Source organism: Engystomops pustulosus, chromosome 1 (genome assembly GCF_040894005.1).
Source record: "Engystomops pustulosus chromosome 1, aEngPut4.maternal, whole genome shotgun sequence".
Lineage (NCBI taxonomy): Eukaryota > Metazoa > Chordata > Amphibia > Anura > Leptodactylidae > Engystomops > Engystomops pustulosus.
In genome coordinates this window covers 154,994,973-155,016,825 of record NC_092411.1, presented here as the reverse complement: position 1 = coordinate 155,016,825, position 21,853 = coordinate 154,994,973, and the positions used below count along the sequence as shown (strand labels likewise).

Genomic DNA, 21,853 nt, shown 5'->3' with positions numbered 1-21,853 from the left:
GAGCGCTTAACATAACCTAGATATATCCACTCTTAAAGTTACAAATGGGAATAGAAAGCTGTACATAAAATAATTTTTTTTAGTACAACTTTAAGGGTGGTTATGTCTGGTTCTGTAAAACTTCCATACACAATCCATACATAGAATTAAAGGGGAGATTATTAAAGATGATACAAAAATAGTATTTCTAGGTGCCATGGTTCAGGAGATATGGCCGTCTGAAGTTGTCATGATGTTTATAAATGTCCTTTCTGCATGGGGAATGTGCAAATAGGACATATATAGCCGTATGGAAGTCTTGAAGGGGTTAATCAAATATTTTTATCGAACATTTTAACAACATCAGACAAGTACAACCTTCCTTCCCCCAAGAGCTGCACTGGGGTAGTAATCAGTACAATAGAATGTGTAAAGTACGTGTAATGAGAATTTTAGGAAACATTCATTTTTTAGTCTGTATATAGAGATAGATTGAAATATATCTACATATTGAGGCTTTCAGGCTCAATCCTCACACCACACTCTAGATGGTGAGATTTTGGCTCTCTACACTGTGCTGCTGTCTCTGATACCATGGTGCTGAAATGAAATCCAGTGTGAGACAAAGTATTTACATTCCCTGTAATAATTATGGTCATCCCAAAAGTTGTTTGAGAGTTGAAAGGTGACTGTCCCTGTCTCCATTTACTGCGGTGATGAGAAAAAGCAGCTAGTCAATAAAGAAGGAGCTGAAAAGCACATACAATTTTTCGTGACAATATATTAAAAAAGATTGGTTTTCAAAAATAAAATTTGACATGGATTTTGCCATGTCAGACACTAGGATATGTTAATACACTATGTGAATTTACCTTAGGATGTACATGGGAAATTATAGCATTTCTAATATCTTTAAATTACTCTGCTACATCTTTCAAACAAGTGAGATCAAAATAACTGGGCTGAAAGTGGTTCTGTGTCGATGTATCTTACAGCATTTGTTATGGTAACATTTGTCCTGTTTGTCTATAGAGACAGGCATACCCAATGCCATAGCCATCCAGTGCTGCATGCATTAGATTCAATGCTGTATCAAGAGAACGGAAGTAGTCGGACAGAGGGACCTGTTATCATCCAGCAACATTATATACCCTGTTATAAAGTTATTTTCAGATTAACAGGTAAAAACTGCCTCTCACAGCACTAGAATAGCAGTTAGAAAACACAAGAGCCTGTTCTGCCTTATATATTCCATGGGGGTGACTGTCTTGAAAGTAGATATGCCCTATCCAAATACCCTATTAAACAACATGAACTGGGGTTATCTTTATGAGCTTATATTTATTGGAAATGACAGTATGTTCCCACTGGATCCCTGAAAACATTTTGGCAGTTGCTGAAGGAACATAGTGGCTATTTGTCCAGTGCTATCCACATATGGGCCCTTAACCTTAAAGCCACTATGCGCTTACAAGTTCACATAACAGTACATCACATGTGTACTTTCAAGTCTACCACAATAAGTGTTGAGTTGCATCTCTGGTATGAAAATATCAGCAGGGTAAAAGTCTTTAGATCATCTTCTAGCAGCTGATGTCTCTTTTCTGTACAGGTTGTCCATTAGTCATTCAAAGACTGTACACAAAGAAGCACAAGGTGACACATATAGAACTCACTGTACTGTTACTCTTAAGGAAATGCACTGGTAAGGAACATTACTGTCAGTGTTAATCATCCAGTTGCAGAACTGAAATGGAGGTTACTAGTCCTTGTGGAAGAGCCGTGCGATGTCTCCCAGATGGCCAGTTAATCGGGCAACATCAAATATGATTAAAATGGTAAGATCCCTAAACCCTACAGTAATCAGGCTTATGCCAATGGAATCATGTCAGCTCAACACAAAGATTATGAAGGTGTTAAGTATTACCTTGATTCTCTCAATACCAGCCTCAATACGGAGTTGCTCCACCAGCTTTCGAGCTTGCGCTATGTTGTTAGAGGTTGACATTATCTGCCATCAGATCTTTATCCACAAATTGGAGAAATGTCTGCAAAACATAATTGTATAATTGTAGTAATATATATACATATCTATCTATCTATCTATCTATCTATCTATACACATGCTGTCCCCTACTTAAGTACACCTGCCTTACAGACAACCCATAGTTACGGACGGACCCCTCTGCCCACTGTGACCTCTGGTGAAACTCTCTAGATGCTTTACTTTATTCCCAGACTGCAATGGGAATTTTGGGAACTACAATTATAAAATATACAGATTCGACTTGCATACAAATTCAACTTAAGAACAAAGTCAAATACATTGCCAGCTGTTCAATTCATTATACAAACCTTCCCAGCTCTTGTGGAAACTAGTGGTGGGCCTCCACTGGCTAGCCCTGAAGCTTTAGCCAATCATTGGCTAAGCAATGATGTTTGTATAGTAGTGAAAGAATGGGATTGAATTCTATGAGGTTTGAGATCATGCAAAGCCATTTAAGAATGTGCTGAACACAATGAGATCTATTTATGGCCTGTAGTGTATGTGAGAAAAAATCCAGTAACCCCACCATTGATTGGTCCCCAAGATCTCATCCTGGGAAGCAAACTAATAGAGTTAATGAGGTTCTTCAGCATTTTAAATTGATTATATAAAATCAGGATGGGCTATCAATATCTGACTGTGGGGGATATCACCTTGCCCCCGCATAAGCTGTTTAGGACCGAAATTACAGAGACAGAACACTTTAGCTCCATGCTCCGTGTATGGTGAGAACTGTAACTTCTCTGAAATAAAAGTCAGCTGAGTCTGCAGTTAAGCCTCGCAGCCACTATACAGAGCACCCAGCCACCTTTGATCAGATATTGATGGCCTATTCTGTGTGAGATATATAGAGATATATATATTATTTATATATAATACTTGACAACCTAACATACATCATGAGTATTTCTCCCAATTCATATGGAGGTATATGAAAGGTTTTACAATGGTCTTAGGAACCGAGACACTGCTCCAGAGCTGCAGGAAGCCAGGAGGCGGGAACAGCCTCCTCCTGCTGTCTCCTACGGTCCACTACCTATCTGTAGCATGGCACCGCACCTTCCCTTGCCCTGGGTCGGCCCTGCCTGCATGATGACTCCCATACAAAAAATAAGGCAATCATCACGCAGACCCAGTGTCAGGAGAGTGGATACTTTTTGGTAACCAGAGCCACTTAGAGAAGGTAGGTGCATAATTTATAAATTATGGGCATCTTTATTCGGGTCTGTCACACGTAACTCTAGCGCTGCATTTGTACTGGGTGAGGCCTTATGCCAGACACCGGGTTCTGGTTACTGCTGACATGTGTTTTCCAAAGAAACGCATACGCAATCTGGCCTAGGCCCGCCCCTGTACCCTAGAGATGTGTTTGTATATGCAGGGCTAGCAGTACAGGCAGGGCCTATGCCTCCGACAGCGGTACGTGTGACTGCACCATTATAGAAGAGACAGGTTTTTGTCCCAATCCTATACGGTGCAAAGCGCTGTATTAGTACATCAGCGGGAGGTAAGGGGTGTGTGTAAAGCGCTCACGGGCTAAACCCTGTCCATATAGCCCAGGTGTTTGATGCATATTGCAACAAACATCTGAGGATAACACCTGCGATTGGTGCTGAAAATATGAAGCAAACATCTGGGCTGTATGGAGAGGACTCGGCCTGTGAGCCCTCTCCATACACCCCTTGCCTCCCGCAGATACGGAGGTTTGCAGCAAGGGTTTAAGATTGGTGACCAATCTTTAAGGGGGTTTTCCCAAAAGTCACAGGAAAAAAAAAAAAAGGTAATGCTGTGTTCACATGCTGCATTTGAGGACATGGAGGAGCTACTCCAGATCAGGGATGGATTATTTGATATAGGAAAAGCATTAGGAAGGCTGAGATTTCTGGCCTAGACAAAACCACCAGAATAGACTTATATAAATGGGCCTCTGGTTTGGATGCCGCATTAACTATGTCATGGTTTTAGAGTCAACATACTATTAGGCCTTCTAGTTTCACCTGCTTATACATATAGAAAAGACTTGCCGAGACATGCTGAGTCTCTGGTGCATCAACACCTAGTGTACAACACCTTGTTTGCTTTCTCTTTTCTCATTTCCTAATAATGATAGGAAGTAACATTTATTAAGATGAGCAGGAGCTGAATTCCACACATAGTTTTCCATGCTATGCAGAAGATACACACCTCAATTGTTATTAGATAAACAAAATGAATACCTTGGTGCTGCACGTGAGAAGAGATTTCATTTATAATGTACATGTGCCGACACAAGAAAAGTGCTTTGTTCACACAGACATTTTAAGGCATAAATGCTCATGGAAATATGTCACATACCGTATTTTCCGGACTATAAGGCGCACTTAAAAGCCTTGGATTTCCTTGGAAATCCAAAGTGCGCCTTATAGTCCGGTGCGCCCTATATGAGGGCAGCGGACCCTACTTACATAGGTCCCCGCTACCGGAGACAGCAGATCTCCAGCGGGAACTGCAGACCACGTGGCACGAACAACTTCTGCCGCGTGGTCTGCAGTTCTCGCTGGAGATCTGCTGTCTCCAGTAGCGGGGACCTATGTAAGCATTCCATTCTCCACCTCCCCCTCACCTTCCCCGCGTTCCGCGTCTCTTCTCGGCGTCGCGTCCCGTCGGGTCTCCGCTCCGCCCCCGGACCTCCGCCACGCCCCCGGACCCTGCGCCTTATAGTCCGATGCGCCTTATATATGGAATTATTACATATATAAGGCGCATCGGACTAATGCGCCTTATATTCCGGTGCGCCTAATGGCCCGGAAAATAATTTAGATAATTTGAAATATGTAGCATTTACACTAAAATGTAAATATGTACATGCTATCCTTGACATCTACTTGGATTTTTGTACATATAAACCAAAACTTTATTATGAACTCCATTCATGAGCTGGTGCCAGAAGCTGGACGTAATAGCAGGTTTCAGTGCAGTAAATATCTTTCAGCAAGGACGTACTATTATGTTCTCGTGCGCGTAGGGGTTAATACATCTTATTAAAAATAAAGAATCTAAAATAAATGTTTTCACACATCACCCTCTCACTTGTAACAATGAAACCCTCTCAATGCACAATGAAAATAATGTGAACAATAAACTCATAAATAAATATATGCTAAGGGTGCATTCACGCGTGGCTTTTAACGCATGCATTCCAAAACGCAATGGATCAGCTGAAGAGATTTGCTTAATTAAATAGCTGTAAACATCTGCGTTTACAAAGGGCAACAGTTAACGCATGTGTTAACTGTGGCGTTTTGTAAATGCAAATGTAAGTATTAATTTAATTGGAAAAATCTCTCTTTAGCTGATCCACTGTTTTTTTAAACGCCACGTGTGAATGCACCCTCAGGTTATCTTTGGTCACTTGATGTTTGCTTCCAATTCCAAGATATTGAACTGGCAGCATCAGGAAAATGAGTCAAGTCCATGGTATGTTTAGCCTTTCACAGCAGTTTCACCTGCAAGACTACTTTGTAACCAATAATTATAATAAAATATTCCTCATGCTGGGAAACAGGTGTGTTTCATTATGAAGGGATAATAAATGCTGTGTAGTGAAGGAAAAGATATTTTATGTTTTTAACAATCTAAATGGGTTATTTGAAATGGGCAAGAGAATCAAAGCTGAAAGCCCAATTCTTAGGCTGGCGTCACACGTAGCACTTTGTCTGCACTTGCAAACGCAGACAAAGTGGCGCCCACCGGGGCGCGCCTCGGCCCGATCGCATCGTCATTTCTATGGAAACACCTGTGATCGGGAACGAGCCTTAGGGCGATGGCACACGTGACGTTTGGAACGCGTTTTTGGCCCATTTTTACACATACGTTTTTGACCAGTTTGAATTAAGATAATTGGTCAAACCTGTCATCCTGGTTATCGATCATATGCGGTTCCCTGGAAACGCATATGCGATCGTGCCGATGCCCACCCCCTGTGCACTAGCATCGCGTTATAAACGGTAGTGGAACGTGTGACCGCACAATGAAAACGCAACCCATCTGGTTACCAGTCACATTGTTGTTCCCTGAAAACGTTAATCCAAATTGGGCCAAGGTGCACCCCTTGTGCACTAGTATTTATAACGTGCATGTGTGACCACGTGTGTAGAATTAGGAGTGAATCAAACAATAACATGGGCGGAATCATAGCAATGATTTTTCATTGGTTGAGCCAGCAGGATATGTTACCTCCCCAAAGCACCCATTGTGCAAAACTCCATGACACATACATTGAAATCATTCGGATATGTCCACATTGGAGACTCTCCCGCAATTCCAATGGAGGAAAGAACGGGTTCAAAACGCCACATGTACCGCTGGCCTTAAGGTTTTGTTTTTCATTTGATTTGGTTTTGATTTCCCCGGATGCCTCACAAAGCCATTAATTTCTATCAGTGTTTTTACTTTGACTTGTATTTTCACAGATCCATTGTCCATGGATAAAATTATGAAACGTCCTAATTTTTTCATGGATGCGGATCACAGAAGGCAATAGAAGTCTATGGGTCCACAAAAAAAAACAAAAAAACAAAACAGATGACACAACAGAGACAAAACGCAATGGATGTGCAACTGAAGCTGAGCACCAACGTCAATGTGAAAAGAGCGCTTAATCATGGTTTCCAGGAAGAATTTCCTATCAATAACAGACTGAATATTACTTTTAGCATGACTTCAGTATGCACTGGCCTTTATCTGTTCACTTTTGTACAGAGTAGAAATCATCATCCCCGGGTCATGCTCACAGCTACATGAATCATTTGTATAACCAAGGGGGCTACAAACAACAGTCACTAAAATTAGACACAAACATCCCTATAATAGACTCTGCATGAGATTTGGGTCATCTGGGAAGCAATCAGGAGACAAAGAAGTGACCTTGTATTACAGTGTGTATTACAGTCTTTTACATGTGCCCACGTTTCAGCCACAAACAGCGAATAGAAGAAAAGCCTGTGATTTCCCGGATTTAAGCCTGGTTTCATGACATCATAGTCATGTGAGTTAGTACAGCAGGCGAGAACCCCTTAGTGTAATAGAGACAGGCAGGATAGAGCCACCATTGTTCAGATGCTGTACATTGGATAATTACAGCGATGTGCCGAGCCTCAGCACATGAGTGGGTGGAGGAATCACTGACAGGCCTCCATACAACAGCTTCCAGTGCTTCACTCTTCATATCATCATGTGCACTAGGCCATCACCCAGCCACATTTTACACTTTCATATAAATTTATCCATGCAAAAGCAGCAGAATCAAATAACTAATGTACATACACTTTGGAGGCGGTCACGTATTTTCAAACACAGCACTAGCGTATGGAGACGTGTCGCATATACGTTTCTATGAAAGTGTGTACAATCATCGCCTGCCATAGATTGGGTAGAGAAGTTTGATAACGAGGCGCGAGCGGTACGCGTGACCGCACCCTTAAAGGAAATCTACCTTTTACCAAGCATGGATATACCAGGGACTCTTGCACATAGAACTAGGCAGTGACTGTGGTTATCTCCTTACATTTGCTATCCGTAGGCTCCTTCCTTCTAAAATCAACTTTTTAAATTATGCTTACAGGCCTTAGGGGCTCAGGCTTTACAGGTTGTTACACTCTGTCTCACCCTCTACCCTGCTTCCCCAGCACTTGGGGAGTGAGAACTTCCTGCTATATTCAGTGCTGAGGGAGCAAGAGGAAATGAGTGTAACAGTCCTTAAAGAACGATAACAGAAGGGCTAGGCTAATCCCCTAGTGATGTTTACACATTAAACATAATTTATAACTTCCTTAACCCCTTAAGGACCAGGCCCTTTTTCGTTTTTGCGTTTTTATTTTTCACTCCCCATCTTCAAAAATCTATAACTTTTTTATTTTTCCAGAGCTGTGTGATGGCTTATTTTCTGCGTAACAAATTGCACTTCGTAGTGATGGTATTAAATATTCCATGCAGTGTACTGGGAAGCGGGAAAAAAATTCTAAATGCAGTGAAAAATGATGAAAAAACACATTTGCGCCATTTCTTGTGGGCTTGGTTTTTACAGCTTTCACTGTGCACCCCAAATGACATGTCTATTTCATTCATTGGGTCAATACGATCACGGGGATACCAAATTTGTATAGGTTTTATAATGTTTTCATACATTTACAAAAATTAAAACCTCCTGTACAGAAAAAAAATTATTTATTTTGCCGTGTTCTTGCGCTAATAACTTTTTCATACTTTGGTGTATGGAGCTGTGGGTGGTGTCATTTTTTGCGACTTCTGATGACGTTTTCAATGCTTCTATTTTTAGGACTGTTCGACATTTTGATCACTTTTTATAGAATTTTTTCTATTTTTCAAAATGGCAAAAAAATGCCATTTGCGACTTCGGGCGCTATTTTCCGCTACGGGGTTTAACGCAGTGAAAAACGGTTATTATATTTTGATCGATCGGGCATTTTCGGACACGGCGATACCTATTGTGTTTATGATTTTTACTGTTTATTTATATTTATATCAGTTCTAGGGAAAGGGGGGTGATTTGAATTTTTATGTTTTTTTAATATAATTTTTTTTTTTTACTTTTTTTTTATTTTTTTTTTTTTACTATTTTACAGACTCCCTAGGGTACTTTAACCCTAGGTTGTCTGATTGATCCTACCATATACTGCCATACTACAGTATGGCAGTATATGGGGATTTTGCATACCATCTATTATAATGTGCAGATCGCACATTATAATAGATAGCCTCGATCATGACAGCCTGGGATCTTTGTGTGATCCCAGGCTGTCATGGCAACGGATCGCCGCTCCCCGGTGACGTCACGGGGAGTGACGATCGGAGCCAAGATGGCGGCGCCCACGCGCCGCCTGCTCTTTAATGCCGCCGGCAGCTTTGCCGGCGGCAATCAAAGGGTTAACACCCGTGATCGGTGCAAGCACCGATCGCGGGTGTTAGCGACGGGCATTTGCTTCATTATGAAGCAAATGCCCGGTGAGTATGAAGAGGGCTCAGCCTGTGAGCCCTCTTCATACTCCCCCATGCGCAGTAAGACGTAAGGGTACGTCTTATTGCGCTATGGGGTTAATTTACAATTTTACTCGATGTATTGCAGTTTTAGCTCCTATAACTCAGTGAGAATCCAGAGTGTGGACAAAGTGCTTAAATTATCCAGGTCCAGGTTTATTTACACTTTTATTTTGTTTCTGGATATTCTACAAGTATCTGACAGAAAAAGAGAGAAGGGTGCATTCACAGGCATACCGCCAAGTGCTGGAGAGGAGGAGGAGGTGACTCCTCCTCCCTCCATAGAAAACAGCGGCGCACGGCCGCAGTGCCGCTATTGTTGTCTATGGGGACTACAATGGCCGCAGACGGCCATGTGAATGAACCCTAAGAGATGATGAGACCCATTATATGGATATAAAACACAATGAAACACTTCAGCTCTGCTATATCTGAGCTACAATATATATATGTCTAAATGGCACAAGAACAGGTGCTTGTGGCTCGGGCAGTAGTTTCTCCTGTCATCACATTTGTGTGCATGAAGACTGATGGAAGTATCTTTATGCATAAACCAGAATTAGAGTTCATAAAAGTTTGATAAATCAAAATAATTTTGGTGGCATAGGAGGGGAGGGGGGGTAAGGGGGCTAGAAAGTTACAATTTCAACTAGCATACACACCATGATAACCCCCCCCCCCTTCTACTTTGTTCAATACAACTTCAAGAAGTTGCTAGAATCACTGTCATGACTAGAATGCTGACGGAGCTTGAAGGGACAGTAAATCCTGCCACATATAAATTCAAATCTGCAGTGTTATCTTCAGAGTACAAAAAATAAAATATCTTATTACAAAACCACAATTAACAATTATGACTGTTGTATAGTGTATATTCCTCTATTGAGATCTAGGGGTTAAAACATCTAGAGCATGGAATATAATACACACCAGTACTGCTGTGCCAGTTATTATATGGGCGAGTGCAAAAATCCAAACAGGTTTATCCTCAGAATACCCTGCCAAAAAAAGCTACCTAAAGTAGAGCAGAGCAATGATGCACTTATCCAATGAGGATCTTCATGGAAAAACAAAGAGAACACAATGGGGAAGATTCATCATCAAGCTTCTGAGGTAAAACTGTTCTAGTTGCTCATGGAAACCAATCAGAGCACAGATTTAATTTTATAAACATCTGTGGGGAAATGAAAGCTGAGCTCTGATTGGTTGCCATGGGCAACTAGAATAGTATGGCTACATGGGTACAGTATGGCAGTATATGGGTATTTTTATATTTTATACACATTGTAACAGATATTCAGAGCCCATACAGCCTTGGATCGTCACGGCGGCTGCAGAACATAGCCGTTTGTATTCATGAGGGGGCGCTCCGAGGAGGCAGTGACTGCAGCATGGAGCCTGGCAGTCACCACCAGCATCAGGTGTGGGAGTGTCGGTCCAGGGGAGAATCTGAAGAGAGGGGAGTTCCTCGGACCGCCCCCTCATGAATAAGCCGGACCGATGTAAGCTTGGTCCGGTGTTCGGCAGCTATGTAATGCAGAGTTTCCTAGCTTATTGGTATGTTCTGATAAAGCTAGCGATTTAACACTGATATAACTGTGATAGGGCTATAAAAAAAATTAGGGCGCAGAACATATATCCAGTTTACACCTGCTTTAGAGGTTTACATTCTTTCTTATTTATATTTCTTCATTATAAAACAATGGGCTAGGGAGCTGCTTACTTTAGTAAGTTCTCCTAGAGGGTTTATTTTGGGTGACAGGTCCTCTTTAAAAGGGGCATTCCCATGAAGACAAGTTTCCTATATGTACTCAGGATAAAAAAAAATAACACATTCTCTAATTCACTGTTATTAACAAAAATGCAGCATTTCACAGATACAAGTCCAACCTGTCTATATCAGTCCTGGTGTACACAGTTGCCCCTAGACTCGACCCTGTAACTTCTGACTAAGGGTCAGGTCACATGTAGTTTTTAATGGAATACAAAGTAGTGGAATTTTCAACAGAGACCCAAATATAGACAAATTTGGTGATTCAGACAGAAAAAAAAAATATTTTTTTTTTTTAGTTTTAAAAAATAGGCATGACAGACGCCATCCCTCTGTACATGGGAAATAAAAAGGAAATGGAAGACCATTGTTTTATAATGAAGAAATATAAATAAGAAAGAATGTAAACCTCTAAAGCCGGTGTAAAATGGACCTTGTAGCTATCTATGTTCTGCGGCCTAATTTTTTTTTCTTTACCACAGCAGGGTAAAACAATGAATGGTTTAGCACTTTTTTTTTTATTAGTGCTAACTTTCTGTAGTAACACACAGTCGCAGGGCACAGACTTTCTTATCAACCAGCACGTGCACATACTTCAACTTCAGCATAATAAAGAGGCAGCTCATTACTTTTGGTGGAATTTAAAGGCTTACCGTATATACTTGAGTACAAGCCGAGTTTTTCAGCACAGTTATTATATTTACACTTTTCAGCACAATATTACACGTAATATATATATATATATCCTCCAGTGCTCCCTGCAGCTCCTCTTTTCTCTGTTTTCTGTGTAGCAACGTAAGTCAATGCATTCTATGCAAACAGAGAGCATAGACTTGTGTCTAGCCAAGCTGCTACACAGGAACCCCCAGAGCTGAAGTGAATGCCATAGGCAAGTACAGATTTTATTTTTTTAGTATAACGATGGGGCCCTATTTGGGAGTCTGCTGGCCAGCTATTCTTGGGGGAGGCTGCTGCAGGGCACTGAATGATTGGAGGGACGTGGGGACCAATGAAATTCCCACCCTTGGCTTATACTTCAGTCAATAAGTTTTATTAGTTTTTTGTGGTAAAAATTAGGTGCCTCAGCTTACATTCAGGTCATCTTATACTTGAGTATATACAGTATTTTATATGACCTGCCTTTGCTTGGTGACACCCAGCCTGCCAGCCACACACGTGCCCAATACAAGCAAATTATACAGGTCACATCAGAAAGGAATGTTGTCCCCATAATGAACTGAACACATCACAGTCTGTTGCCAAAAAAGCAAGCCAAGTATGAAGTGCCAATATTCTTTATGTAGATGCTGTAATTGAAGAAAGATTTTTTCTAAATCTCAAAAGAATAAATATAATCTACTGATTCCATATAAGACTCCGTTACAATGAACAGAGCAGGTGATTATGGTTAATTTAGTAATATACTTTATAAAGTGGTTTTTCGGTGCATTTTTTCTGCTTCTTATCCTGCAATGAGCAGTGTTTCTGAAAGCATTCAGAGGTCCCCTCCTCCTTAGGCAAATAAGAGGGGACCTCACTTTCCACACCTAGAGAAAATTTCCACTGATGATTCATCTATATGAGATATAGACTATTCAGTCACTGACTATTATAAATTTTGTATTTGGGGACATTGTCGTGAGACATTGTAGTTTATACTACTGTATCGCAGTATATGGCGTTTTTGCATGTCATTTATTACAATGAGCCACTGGCATTGTAATGAATAAGCAGAAACCATTCAGCCTCGGGTCTGACGGAGGCCTGAGGCTGTCATGGCAATCGATCGCCGGCGGCAAAGAAGAGGTTAACACTGCACCGATCGCGGGTGTTAGCGATGGGCCTTTGCTGCAAAATGCAGCAAAGCCAATCAATGTATGAAGAGGACTCAACCCGTGAGCCCTCTTCATACACCCCTCATAGCTCTGCGGCGGATATATCCGTCGCAGAGCGTGAAGGGGTAAAGGACCCAGTTCGTTTGTAAGTTAAGGCTCAGTCTTTTTTTTTTTTTTTTAAATTTGACCAGTGTATCTTTCTGCGGTAATAACTTTTCAACGCTTTAAGATATCCCTGTGATTTTGAGATTGTTTTCTTGTGAGACATTGTAGTTTATGTTAGTGGTATCATTTCGGTGATCAGTTTATTTTTTTTTGGGGGGGGGGGGGGTTTGTAAAAAATTCAATAATTTTGGAAAAATTAAAAAAAAAAAATGAAAATTTACAGTTTTAAAATGTTCTACTTTTACAAATTATTTTTTTCTAGAAACCTTTTGCCATTGGTCCTTTTATTACCAAAATGTGTTGATACATTTCCATTTTTTTCACAGATGTGAGAAGGTTTCAAGTTTTAGAAGCAACTTTCATTTTGAGAAGAGATTGAAAAAATGCAAAATTTTTGGTGACCAATTCAGTTTGGAAGGCTTTTGGCTCAAATGTAACACCAATTGAATGGTGTAGAGTAAAATTTGCATTGCAATTTCTCAAAATTTGCCATTGTAGTGTCAAAAATATTTTGAACGATTCATACCACTGGAGACAAACACCCCAAAAATCATTATGCAGGTTTTCCTGGGTACGGCAAAACTCAATTTGTGGCAATAATCTACAAAGACACGGCAGGGCTTGGAAGGGAATGGCATTTGGAGCACCTGCCGGAAACACGGAGCAGATGTCGGAGAATCGATGGATAGAAGAGCATCTCCCAGGGGAAAGGGGGTGGCTGGTGGAGGTAGAATGGAGGCATTGGAAGGTGAGTACACTTTTTTTTCCTTGACTCAAGTAAAGGCCGAGTTAGGGTGTTTTAGCACATTTTTTGTGCTGAAAAACTTGGCTTATACTCAAGTATATATGGTAATTTTACCATATTCTGACTCAAATAACTTTTTCATATTTGGGAGTACGGAGTCGGATAAGGTTTAATTTTTCATTGCTACCATTTTATGGACAAAGCGACCTTTAGGTCACTTTTTCTTAAGCTTTTTATACGTTGCAAATAGGCAAAAAGTAGTTCGATTCGGACATTTGAGCGCATTCTTCTATAATGGGGTTCACCGCCGGGAATAACAGCTTTTATATTTTTATAGATTAAGAATTTTGGGACACATTGCTACCTAATATGTTGTGTTTTTATACTTTTTTTCCACTTTTTAAAATGATTTATTTTTTTATATGTGTTATGGGAGTTTGGGACATTTTAATGAATTTTATTTTTAATATTTATTTTTTAATTTTTTCCAATACTAGTTCATAATAATGCACTGCAATAATCATGTATTGCAGTGTATCAGAAATATGTATAAACGACCAGGCACGTGCCAAGTGACGACGGCAATTAAGACTGCACCCCATTGACTGCAAGATCTAATCGGTTAAACAGGCCGGATCGGAATTCATCGGGGGACCCATGCAGACCTCAGGTTAGGCAGACTGATAAACCCATTGGCCTAGCCTAAGGCCCCTTAGTGGCCGTTGGAGAAATCCGTATGGGCGGTCACTAGGGGGTTAATATAGTCACTGGAAAGCACGTGCACTGCCCACTTACAGGATTAAGGATTTGGAGTGAATTGCCAGTGGTTCTAAGGGGACTGGACATTGGGTAAAGTATAGCAAATAAAGGAAACGTGCACCAACAAATTAGCTTGATCCTATTAGCAATGTAATAGCATTATAATTTTTTCATACTAAGTTTTGTGGGAAAACTTCATTGGGACAGACTCAGACTGAAATATTTAGATTTAAGACTATGGAGTCATGTCGATTAGCATAGGAACTACAGATACAAAAGACAGTTGTTACAGTAAAGTACATTTTTAACACCTTCCTGGCAGGCCCTATTTTTAGAATCTGACGTCTCACTACAAGTGGTTATAACTTTGGAAGCTGAACATGTCCAGGTGATTTGTAGACTGTTTTCTTGTGACAGATATTTTTATACTAAACGTAAAAGATATCACCCATTGATAACCAACCAATTTTTTGCTTCAGCAATATACAACAATATAAGACTTAAAAAACATATAATAAAAGACAAACAATAAAACAACATCAAAGAATAGGAGAACACCTATTTCATAAGTGGTGTTGGAACATGAACATGCTACTTCCCTATTATAAAGTGCTGTGGCAAACACAAAGGACCTGCGATGTCACTAAACAGATTTTTCCTAGCTTGAATTTCGTCACTACCTGTATTTCGGTCACACCTGAAAAGCTTTCTGTAATAAGCAGCGGCTTGTGAACCCACTGTGCCATCTAACTGGTTTGACTTTGGGCCACACACTAAGGTCGTTATCCCTGGACCTCTCCGGTATTCACCCTTTCACCCCTATACAGTGATCTGGCCTTTGTTGTGGAGAGATCGCAAGGCCTTTACCTCTTGCGGTGGTCTCCGTATAGACGGCAGCTGGTCCAGCAGGCACAGAGACATCGGTACCAGGGGGTAATGCAAGACGGGTAGTCAATAAGAGTCCATAGTCAAGGTAGGCAGCGTACAATCAAAATCCAGAGACATGCAGAGGGTCATGGCAGGCAGCACAGGTTCGTGAAACAAGCCAGGGTTATATACCAGGGAGCACAGATTAGATCAGGGTCAGGAACAAGCTAGGGGTCACACAGCAGACCGAAACAAACACCATACAGCAGGACAAGCAAGCTAGGAAGGCGCAGAGAAAAGGGCATGCTGTGGTATATGGCTGGAGGTGCATGCTGATAGGATTGGACAGCCTAGCCGGAAAATGCCCTGTTCCTTTATAAAGTAGAGAGAGGTGCCGCCCACACCATAATGGAGCTGAAGCATAGCTGGACACGGCGCCTGAAGGAAAGCCTGAGACAAGGGGCGGAACCCGTTGCCAGCATTGCACTTTCAAGCTTAGAACCAAGTTACAGACTAGTAAAACCCCATAAATTACCCCTTTATAGAAACTACAGCCCTCACCGTATGTAAAACAACTTTTGGGAAGGTTGTTAACTCAATACATGTTTTCAGGGGTTAAACAAAATGTTGGAGAAATTGTAATTTTTTGGGAGGGAAATGCATTTATTTGGGACAAAAAAAATGACACATTCACAATGTATAAAATACCAAAATGTACAGCACACTCCCAGGTATGCCAATACCCCTGTATGGGCATTGAAAGGAAGCAGCACCATTCAGAGCAGATATGTATTGTCACTTTTGTATTGTTTATACATTTTTTTAATTTTTAGGAAATGTGGACATATGATGGCTTATTTTTGTGGGATGACATGCACTTTTCAGATAGATGAGAATATATGCACTACAGCTTATTGATGAGAGTTAATTAACTTGGTTGGAGAAAAACAAATAAAAATCATCAATTCTTGTCTAGGATTTTTAGCTAATTTCTTCGGGCCTTTCACTGTACCCATCAAATATTATGTTATTTTTATTCTATGTCACTACCATGACAGCGATTCTTCATTTACAGAGGTCGCACTAACATTTTTACAGAGGGGTAATAAATACTCCTCCTTACTATTTTTGGGGAGTATTTTAAGCCAAGGAGGAGTATGAAATTTTCTATAATACAAATATTTAACTCATAGTGATATATAATGTTAACAGACGCTATTTATACATATATCATCTTCACCGCACACACACACACAGCACACAGCATATACATAGAGTGAAGTGAGCACACTGAGCGGTCCGGTCCTGCCGGAAACATATAAACACTGGCGGCTGCTGCAGAGGCTTACAGTGCAGCAGTGAATGCTGGAGCATGATAAGAAGCAGCAGCACCGCAGCCTGCATGTCTTCCCCGGGGTTGGCGCTCTTGCTCTGGGTTTCTACAGCGCCAAAAAACAGATCACTGTATCATGTGTCCTGCTGAGCAAAATCGCTCAGCCTGTGCACTACAGGGGAGAATTGCCAAGCGTACTTTTACGCATGGCAATTATTTTGAAGGGTAATGGCGCCTCATCATAATTTAGTTGTTAATGCCTTGTTTTTTGGAAACAGGACTTTAAAATATGCAAATCGTTTGCATGTCACAGAACCCCTTTTTGGCTCTGTCGGCTATCACTGGCTCTGTGGCAAGGTAAGGGAGGCATAAGTGCTCAAGGTAGGCGTGAACAATAAGCACTCAATTAGAGACAGAAGGGCTTCTGTGATGTGTTTTTACTATAAATAAGTGTGCTCCCACCAGCACTGCATGCACAGCTTCAAAGGAACCGGCGGCGAGACAGAAGCATGACAATCTACTCAGCTCCTTGTGCTCTATAACCTGCTACCTGTAGATAACATATTATTTCACAGTGACAATTCTCTTTGGGGATCCATCACAAACTTCCCAAAGCAGCTCTGAACATCACCTTTAATCAACAACAGTTTCTGTATGCACACAGCATTATGATCAGTTTCATACTATTGTGACTGTGACCTGGCTTCAAAGACAAGCAGCACGGTTTGTACCATACACAGTTTTGTGCCCTCAGCAGGACATTGAGACCTGGAAACAAGGCCATTACTTGCGAACACTAAAAGGACATTACATTATAGCTACTTCACAGGCTTCAAAATAACAGGTATTTGCTCCAGCACTTCTACACATGTAGTCTTGGTCTATTCATATTCTAAACTATACAGATCTTGTGATCTTGTTACCTGTATGCTTTTCTCTTTACCCCTGTATCCCATCCCCTTCCACGGTTACCCTGTTTTGTTGTTTTGAACTATACAGAAGCTGGCTATGTATCAAGAAAATTCTGTTTTCATTACTAATCCCTCTGCGTGGGGTGCACCTTGCGCCTTGACCTATTGTAAGGCAATTTCCTATGTTTTTTCAAACAATAAAACCTTGTTGAATCTAAAATAACAGGTATTTGAATCAACATGCATCTAAAGCAGGGGTCAGGAAGCTTTTTGGCTGAAAGAGCCATATGCGCCACAAATTTTAAAATATAATTCTGCGAGAGCCGTACAATATGTTTAAAGGGTCACTGACAGAACAATCGCTCCAGCAGTCATTAGTACAGCAAGGAGTCCCCCCCCCCCCCCCCGTACTAAGCCACAACTCGGCCAAAACAATGGTAATTCCCTTTAAAATAAAAAAATACATAATTTACATTCGAGATCGTGATGCAGGACATCTCCCCCAGCACTCTGGCTTCTTCTTTTTAATGTGCTGTCTGGATCTGGCTTCTTCCCACCTGATGAGAGATGCTGCTTTCAGGCATGCGCAGAAGAAAGCAGCATCCGGAGTGCAGGACAAGATGCATGGCAAGCTCCAATGTAAATTAGCCATTTTTTATTTTACAGGGAATTACCATTGTTTCGGTCCAGTGGTGGCCCAGTACAGCAGAGAGGAACACTCCTTGCTGTACTAATGACTGCTGGAGCCATTGTTCTGTCAGTGTCCCTTTAAAAGTGTTGGTCTTAAATAAAGCAAACAAAAAAAGAGGGTGCACAGTCCCATAGGGAACTTGTAGCTTCAATTTACAAAAGTCAATGATAAGCAGGACCAGGAGCTGCATAAGCCCCCCAATACATGAGCCATCCGCCGCAGAAAATCCCAATACACGCGCCATCCGCCGCAGAAAATCCCAATACACGCGCCATCCGCCGCAGAAAATCCCAATACACGCGCCATCCGCTGCAGAAAATCCCAATACACGCGCCATCCGCTGCAGAAAATCCCAATACACGCGCCATCCGCTGCAGAAAATCCCAATACACGCGCTATCCGCTGCAGAAAATCCCAATACACGCGCTATCCGCTGCAGAAAATCCCAATACACGCGCTATCAGCTGCAGAACATCCCCATACACGCGCCAACTGCTGCAGAAAATCCCAATACACGCGCCATCAGCTGCAGAACATCCCCATACACGCGCCAGCCGCTGCAGAAAATCCCAATACACGCGCCAACCACTACAGAACATCCCAATACAGATGCCAACCGCTGCAGAACATCCCAATACAGATGCCAACCACTACAGAACATCCCAATACAGATGCCAACCGCTGCAGAACATCCCTATACAGACGCCAACCGCTGCAGAACATCCCAAACAGACGCCAACCGCTGCAGAACATCTCTATACAGACGCCAACCGCTGCAGAACATCCCCATACACATGCAACCGCTGCAGAACATCCCTATACAGACGCCAACCGCTGCAGAACATCCTCATACAGACGCCAACCACTGCAGAACATCCCTATACAGACGCCAACCGCTGCAGAACATCCCCATACACATGCAACCGCTGCAGAACATCCCTATACCGACGCCAACCACTGCAGAACATCCCCAAACAGACGCCAACCACTGCAGAACATCCCAAACAGACGCCAACCGCTGCAGAACATCCTTATACAGACGCCAACCGCTGCAGAACATCCCAAACAGACGCCAACCGCTGCAGAACATCCTCATACAGACGCCAACCACTGCAGAACATCCCTATACAGACGCCAACCGCTGCAGAACATCCCCATACACATGCAACCGCTGCAGAACATCCCTATACAGACGCCAACCACTGCAGAACATCCCCATACAGACGCCAACCGCCGCAGAACATCCCCATACAGACGCCAACCGCCGCAGAACATCCCCATACAGACGCCAACCGCTGCAGAACATCCTTATACAGACGCCAACCGCTGCAGAACATCCTTATAAAGACGCCAACCGCTGCAGAAAATCCCTATACAGATGCCAACCGCTGAAGAACATCCCAGATGCCAACCGCTGCAGAACATCCCCATACATGTGCCAACCGCTGCAGAACATCCCCATACATGAGCCAACCGCTGCAGAACATCCCAGACGCCAACCGCTGCAGAACATCCCCATACATGAGCCAACCGCTGCAGAACATCCCTATACAGATGCCAACATTATAGTACACATTTATTAAAGTGTCTGCACCAGTTTTCTGGTGACTTTGCACTGGATAGAACATCTTTGGAGCTTGTACATGTATGTGTTTGTACCAGTTTTGTGTGGCGGCTGCTCTGTGTCCCACAAGACAGAAAAATCTGCACCTAAAGGGGCTGTTACTGTTTAGCTCTACCATGCGTCACATTTATTACTGACATGCACCACAATTTTGTCTTGGGTTCTAGCTATTACGTGTCGCAGCTGCTGCAGAACCTCACATTAATGTAGATATGCAGTGGAAGGGGAAGATATGAGGGGATGATGCAGAGGGGTCTGTAAGAGACACTTAGGAGCCTCATAGCTGCTCCTGCACACAGGACACTAAGGGGTTAAGGCAGTGTGAGGAGACACTGGGGGGAGGAAGGACTTATCTCTCGCTGATTCGTGGCTGCTGACTCCTTCTCCTCAGGTGCTGGACCTTCTCCTCAGGAGCTGGACCTTCTCCTCAGGTGCTGGACCTTCTCCTCAGGAGCTGGATCTTCTCCTCAGGTGCTGGACCTTCTCCTCAGGTGCTTCAGCTCTCTCCTCTGTATGAATCTCCCGCGCTGCTACATCCAGCGCGGGGATTGGCTGCAGGCAGACAGTCTCCTCCCCTCCCTCTATCACACAAGGAGGAGGCTGCTGCAGGGAGGGAGACGGAGGTGCCGCCCCTGAATTAACCCCGCGTACCCCTGCGCTGCTCTGCCGAATACATCCAGGGGTATAACTACAGCCGGGGGCAACAGGACCCTGTTCTTGGAAGGAACCGTAGCAGCAGCTGCGGCTGTAGTTATGCCCCTGGATAGGAGCCCTGGCTGCGAGCCAGATGCGGCCATCAAAAGAGCCATATCTGGCTCGCGAGCCATAGGTTCCCGACCCCTGATCTAAAGTATCAGTAATGATTTTTAGAAAACTGCATGGATATTGTATCCATCAAAAGTCTGAAGGGAAATCTACCATTTGATTTCATGCATTATGAAGCAAACATACCTTGAGGATGCTGTAGCTACACTGATGCAGGATCATATATTGTTTAATCCCTGTGCTGAGTGGTTTTGCTAAAAAAAAAAATAAAAAAAAAAAATAAATAAATAAATAAATAAATTGTAAAATTAGGATAACGAAGCTCAGTCGCTTCTGTGCTTGGGCTGGGCGCTTCTCTTCTCACATTAAGTATGCACTGCTCAGAGAATGATGTAATCACTGTTGTGTCTGACAGGCAGAAGTAATCAATAGCTGCACCATCCCCGAGATGCTGTGTATGAGTGATCCAGCTTAGGTTGATTAGCTATGTCTGGACAGTTCAGGAAGCTACCTGAATTATGTTAGCCAATATACAATCCAGCTTTCTGAGGTCCTGAATGTTATAATTGTTTGTTCAGCAAAAGTACTCAACTCACCGATTAAACAAGACAAGTTTAGCTACAGCATTCTCAAGGTATGTTTGGTTCATAATGCATGAAATCAAATGGTAGGTTTCCTTTAAACAGAGCATCTTGTAAAAGTATACAAAAAAAGTATAGTATTAAACTGGTTTGTAGTCCTATACATTGACCCTCAATTAAAGGGGTATTTGCTTAAATGGATTTTGTCATTTAAAACAACTATCCCTTATCCAAAATAAATGCCTGATTTCTAAGGGTTCAAATGCTGGTTCCACTGGTGATTGTCATCATGGAGGACCACCAGTCTCACAATCTACTAAAACTGTAAGAATGTGGATAAGATTTGCATAGTCCAGAGCAAAAAGTAAACATTAGAAGCCACACAACATGGTAAGGAGGTACACTGTAAAGCCTCAATTCAATACTTTTATCATCAACCGCATCAATACTTTTATCATACTGTTATCATCAACCGCAGCCTCAAATAGAAACTCCCAGCTGTCATGGTAATGGATCGCCATCCCATGATAACTCTATGGCACTGTAAGTACAGTGATGTCGCATGTTGTTAAGGTGTTAAAGGCATATTCCATTCAAAAGGGTGAACATAAAGGAAACCTACTTTTACCCTGCTAAATACGCAGCCCCCGCATCAAGGGTATGAAATGTCCTTTCTAGCATTGATCTTTATGTGAAACCTCACCTGTTTCAATATAAATAATAATTGGAAAACCACTTGTGGAAG

At 42.1% G+C, this 21,853-nt stretch overlaps 1 protein-coding gene across 9 annotated transcripts in view; it reads right to left on the bottom strand.

Moving 5' to 3' along the window:
- The window catches only part of GNG7 (G protein subunit gamma 7), a 45,175-nt gene that overhangs the window by 2,830 nt on the left and 20,492 nt on the right, over window positions 1-21,853 (bottom strand). For 7 of the 9 annotated variants that reach the window (XR_011847835.1, XM_072112246.1, XM_072112273.1 and 4 more), the window contains exon 2: window positions 1,907-2,027. Coding sequence is in view for 8 of the 9 variants with exons in the window: in XM_072112246.1 (XP_071968347.1) it covers window positions 1,907-1,987 (81 nt within the window). In the remaining variant the exon portion in view is untranslated. Of the gene's footprint in view, window positions 1-1,906; window positions 2,028-20,713; window positions 20,782-21,853 lie in introns of all 9 variants that reach the window. The other 2 variants (XM_072112255.1, XM_072112282.1) reach the window with 1 other exon arrangement.